Here is a 4,743-nt window from a genome sequence, read left to right as displayed (position 1 = left end):
GCTGTCAAGGACGGACTAGGTTTAATGTTTGATGGGCTCTAAACCAAATACTTTCAAAACTATTCGGCGTACTGTATGATCCTGCACAGAGCGCCCAACAGTACTGCTAGAAAACAGTGGAGAATTTCAATTTTCGGTGAAAACCCATTAAAACGCGGCATTCGTGTATGTAAGTTTGTTTTACTGCATTGCCCCGTTGACGCCGTCGATGCGTTTTGTGGCTTTTGAAGAAGACAATTATTTGTACTACCATCAAATATTTCTATAAGACGTCGGAAGCAAAGAGAAATAATTGTCCATTTCATAGAGAAGAGAATAACACTAAAACTGCATTCCGATATTAAACTTTTTATTATAGAAAATAAAACCACTCTATCATGTTTACAGACACTTGAGGGCTCCCGAACAACTTAAGTGTTTGGTATATCACTCGGAAGCTAATAAAACAGTCTCAGTACTGGGCCAATCACAGGGAAGCTTATTCTTTCTCAGTGCTGGGCCAATCACAGAGAAGCTTATTCTGTCTCAATGCTGGGCCAATCACAGTGAAGCTTATTCCGTATCAGTGCTAGGCCAATCACAGAGAAGCTTATTCTGTCTCAGTGTTGGGCCAATCACAGAGAAGCTTATTTTGTTTCAATGCTGGGCCTATCACAGGGAAGCTTATTCTGTCTCAGTGCTGGGCCAATCACAGAGAAGCTTATATTAGTCTGTCTCAGTGCTGGGCCTATCACAGAGAAGCTTATTCTGTCTCAATGCTGGGCCAATCACAGTGAAGCTTATTCTGTATCAGTGCTGTGCCTATCACAGGGAAACTTATTCTGTCTCAGTGCTAGGCCAATCACAGTGAAGCTTGGTCTGTCTCAGTGCTGGGCCGATCACAGGGAAGCTTATTCTGTCTCAGTGCTGGGCCTATCACAGGGAAGCTTATTCTGTCTCTATGCTAGGCCTATCACAGTGAAGCTAATTCTGTCTCAGTGCTGGGCCTATCACAGGGAAGCTTATTCTGTCTCAGTGCTGGGCCTACCACAGGAAAGCTTATTCTGTTTCAGTGCTGTGCCTACCACAGGGAAGCTTATTCTGTCTCAATGATGGGCCTACCACAGGGAAGCTTATTATGTCCCAATGCTGTGCCTATCACATGGAAGCATATTCTGTTTCAATGCTGGGCCTATCACAGAGAAGCTTATTCTGTCTCAATGCTGTGCCTACCACAGGGAAGCTTATTCTGTCTCAGTGCTTTGCCTATCGCAGGGAAGCTTATTCTGTCTCATTGCTTGGCCTACCACAGGGAAGCTAAATTATATCTCAGTGTTGGGCCTATCACATCGAAGTTTAGCATCGAAGCTTATTCTGTCTCAGTGTTGGGCCAATCACAGGGAAACTTATTCTGTCTCAATGCTGGGCCTACCACAGGGAAGCATATTCTGTCTCCGTGCTGGGCCTATCACAGGGAAGCTTATTCTGTCTCAGGCTGGGCATATCACAGGGTAGCTTATTCTGTCTCAGTGCCTGGCCTATCACAGGTAAGCTTATTCTGTCTCAATGCTGGGCCTACCACAGGGAGGTTTATTCTGTCTCAGTGCTGGGCATACCACAGGGAAGCATATTCTGTCTCCGTGCTGGGCCTATCACAGGGAAGCTTATTCTGTCTCAGGCTGGGCCTATCACAGGGTAGCTTATTCTGTCTCAGTGCTGGGCCAATCCCAGGGAAGCTAAATGATATCTCAGTGCCTGGCCTATCACAGGGAAGCTTATTCTGTCTCAGTGCTGGGCCTATCATGGGGAAGCTTATTCTGTCTCATTGCTGGGCCAATCACAGGGAAGCTTATTCTGTCTCAGTTCTGGGCCACTCACAAGGAGAGCCGATCCTAACAGTCCAAGTGCTGGGTCTATCACCTGAGAGCCTATCCTATCAGCCAAAATATTAGACCTATCACAGGGGAGCCCATTTTATCAGCCCTAGTGCGTGATCTACCACGGGAGAGTCTATCCTAACAGTCCCAGTACTGGGTCTATCATGGGAGAGCCTATCCTTACAGCCACACTACTGGGTCTATCATGGGAGAGTCTATCCTAACAGTCCCAGTACTGGGTCTATCATGGGAGAGCCTATCCTAACAGCCCCAGTGCTGGGTCTATCATGGGAGAGTCTATCCTAACAGTCCCAGCACTGGGTCTATCATGGGAGAGCCTATCCTAACAGCCCCAGTGCTGGGTCTATCATGGGAGAGCCTATCCTAACAGCCCCAGTGCTGGGTCTATCATGGGAGAGCCTATCCTAACAGCCCCAGTGCTGGGTCTATCATGGGAGAGTCTATCCTAACAGTCCCACTGCTGGGTCTATCATGGGAGAGCCTATCCTAACAGTCCCAGTACTGGGTCTATCATGGGAGAGCCTATCCTAACAGCCACCGTGCTGGATCTATCACGGGAGAGCCGATACTAACAGTTTCAGAGCTAGGCCTATCACAGGAGAGTCGATCCTAACAGCCCCAGCGTGAGGACAGAGTGAGAGTACCATCCGGATGGATGCCGTCCTCATGCCCACAGAACTTTATTCTGTCGTTCGACATTTCCCCAGAGCCTATAATGACGCTGTGTATTCTAATTTCATGGGCCGTATGTGACGTATGATGGTTATGTTCTGGCTCCTCATACTTCACGCGCAATGACGTCATTTGACCTACATCGATGTTTGTGCCTATGACGTGTTTTTCTACCTGGTCACTACGGAAATACTCATTACGTGGAGAAAATTTCATCTCTTCAGACTTTCCATTCACACCATTTAGAGTCACCAGAAGTTCCCCGTAGGAAGTTCTTGTGAAATGGGACACGTTTATTTCCACATAATACTCGTTTGCACAGAAAGGTTTTGACGCAGACGTACTGAGATAGAAGGAGCCCCGCTCCACAGATTGGTCAGCGTCGTACCCCATTACCGGGCAGCCACTCTCTGGACAATCCAAGCACGCGCCGTTGTCGAACTCTGACGCTGACGGGCATGCGTGGCCGTAAAACTTACAGACTGAATTGATAGATTCAATATAATATTCAATTGCGCGATGGTGACTACAGGTAACGGAGTTAGTGGCGCCCCCTATGGACCCGTGTAAAATTTTATCAATGGCACTTATGACGGGTTTTTCGTCACATCCTGGCTGGTGCTGACCCATATTAGGATAGAAATCCACGTGACCCATCGGTGTTAGTAAGCCGTAACCCGATAGCAGTTTAAACTTTGAACCATCTGTATGGATGATGTCCACGAAAGTAGCATCGGATTTGTCAAGTCTCCGATTAGTGCTTTTGTCACGAAAGTCCGGCTCGGCAGGATCCAATCCGGAGATTCGACCGATTCCTTTGACCCGGTACCCAATATGCCCAGCGATTTGGCCTCCGAGGCTGTGACCAATGATGTGTATCCGACCATAGTCGAGAGAGTGATTTTCGTGAAGATATCTCAGCACTTTTGCCACTTCCGCTCCAACCAGAAACGAGTTGCCCACAGCGAGGTTATACCCCTGTTTACTCCCGCTTTGCCAGTCCACCACGATCACGTTGAAGTCTCCCTTCAGTAATAGCTCGCTGGTCAGTTGTATGACCCAGGGACTAGTTCCAGAATCCAAATATCCGTGTATAATGAATTTGGTATTTTTTGAGGTATCAAAAAGAGAGGAAAACTGACCAATATCACTGACGAATCTGTCCACTGCAAAGCTCGTCCTTGCGTTGTGCGGACTCGAGCGCGTGAACAACTTCAGGTGTGTGTTGACAGTGGTCGGCTGTTGTGGAACAGGGACGATTCCGTCCGAAACAAAGCATCCGAACTCCGGCAGACATTCCTTGTGACGGGAGAGAATATCCTTTCCTGTGACAGACAAGACACAACAAACAAATACTAGCGTTATCATGACTACAATTCGGGTTCGTAATACTTCACATAAAACACGAACTGGCCAACACACGGATACGACACTATTCCTTTCCGTCTTAGTCCTAAACGGTCCTATGTTTATTGGTGTACGCTGAAAACGTTCAATTGTGTCCACGGATATTTCAACATCATACCTTTAACCTGGGGTTACCGACATCCACGACGTCAATGTTTCTCGTTGTTCCCACAGAGATAATTATTTCCGGTTCCTCTTTCACTGTCCCTACAGTTTTACTGTTTCCGGTTCCTTGTCCAAAATTTGATACAATTTGCTGATACTGGTCTCGACCAATGTTCCTACAATCTACTACTGACCGGTCCTAAAAGCTTCCGTTTCCTGTCGGTCTCGGCCATTGCGTCATGCCATGAATCCAAGTATGTTCCAGCTGAACACGTTTCATTGAAATTTAAGCTAGTTAGGATGTTTCTAACCTGATGACAGAAACTGTTGTTTATAATAAACACTAACTCACTTTTATACTAACACTTTCTTCCGTTGGTAGAAAGGTGTGAAGTGTTTTGAAATAGTTCGTTCAGGTTACTGGATGTCTATGTCCAGTATACATGTAGATAGGTCACGGGTCTGCTACCCGGACGGAGACAGGTGCCCGCGGGTACTGAATGACACCGTACGTACATGTATGCCATATACACGGTCAGCTATACTGCCTTAAGGACACAACGAATTATATTATACAAGACTAGGGTCTGTTGACAGATATAACTGATTCCGATAATGAAATATTTTTCTACGTGTAAAATTATATTTAAAATACACAAATCTCACATAGTATATAACGTAT

General features: G+C 46.3%; 1 protein-coding gene across 1 annotated transcript; it reads right to left on the bottom strand.

Annotated features, from left to right (window-relative positions):
- Nucleotides 1-332: 332 nt before the first annotated feature.
- On the bottom strand, nt 333-4,534 carry LOC117331830 (pancreatic triacylglycerol lipase-like). Its single transcript, XM_033890753.1, has one exon. The coding sequence runs from the start codon at nt 3,915-3,917 to the stop codon at nt 2,487-2,489; it is 1,431 nt and encodes a 476-aa protein (XP_033746644.1). The 5' UTR covers nt 3,918-4,534; the 3' UTR covers nt 333-2,486.
- Between the last annotated feature and the right edge of the window lie 209 nt (nt 4,535-4,743).

This window comes from Pecten maximus, chromosome 7 (assembly GCF_902652985.1).
Source record: "Pecten maximus chromosome 7, xPecMax1.1, whole genome shotgun sequence".
NCBI lineage: Eukaryota > Metazoa > Mollusca > Bivalvia > Pectinida > Pectinidae > Pecten > Pecten maximus.
This window is presented reverse-complemented; position numbering and strand designations above follow the sequence as displayed.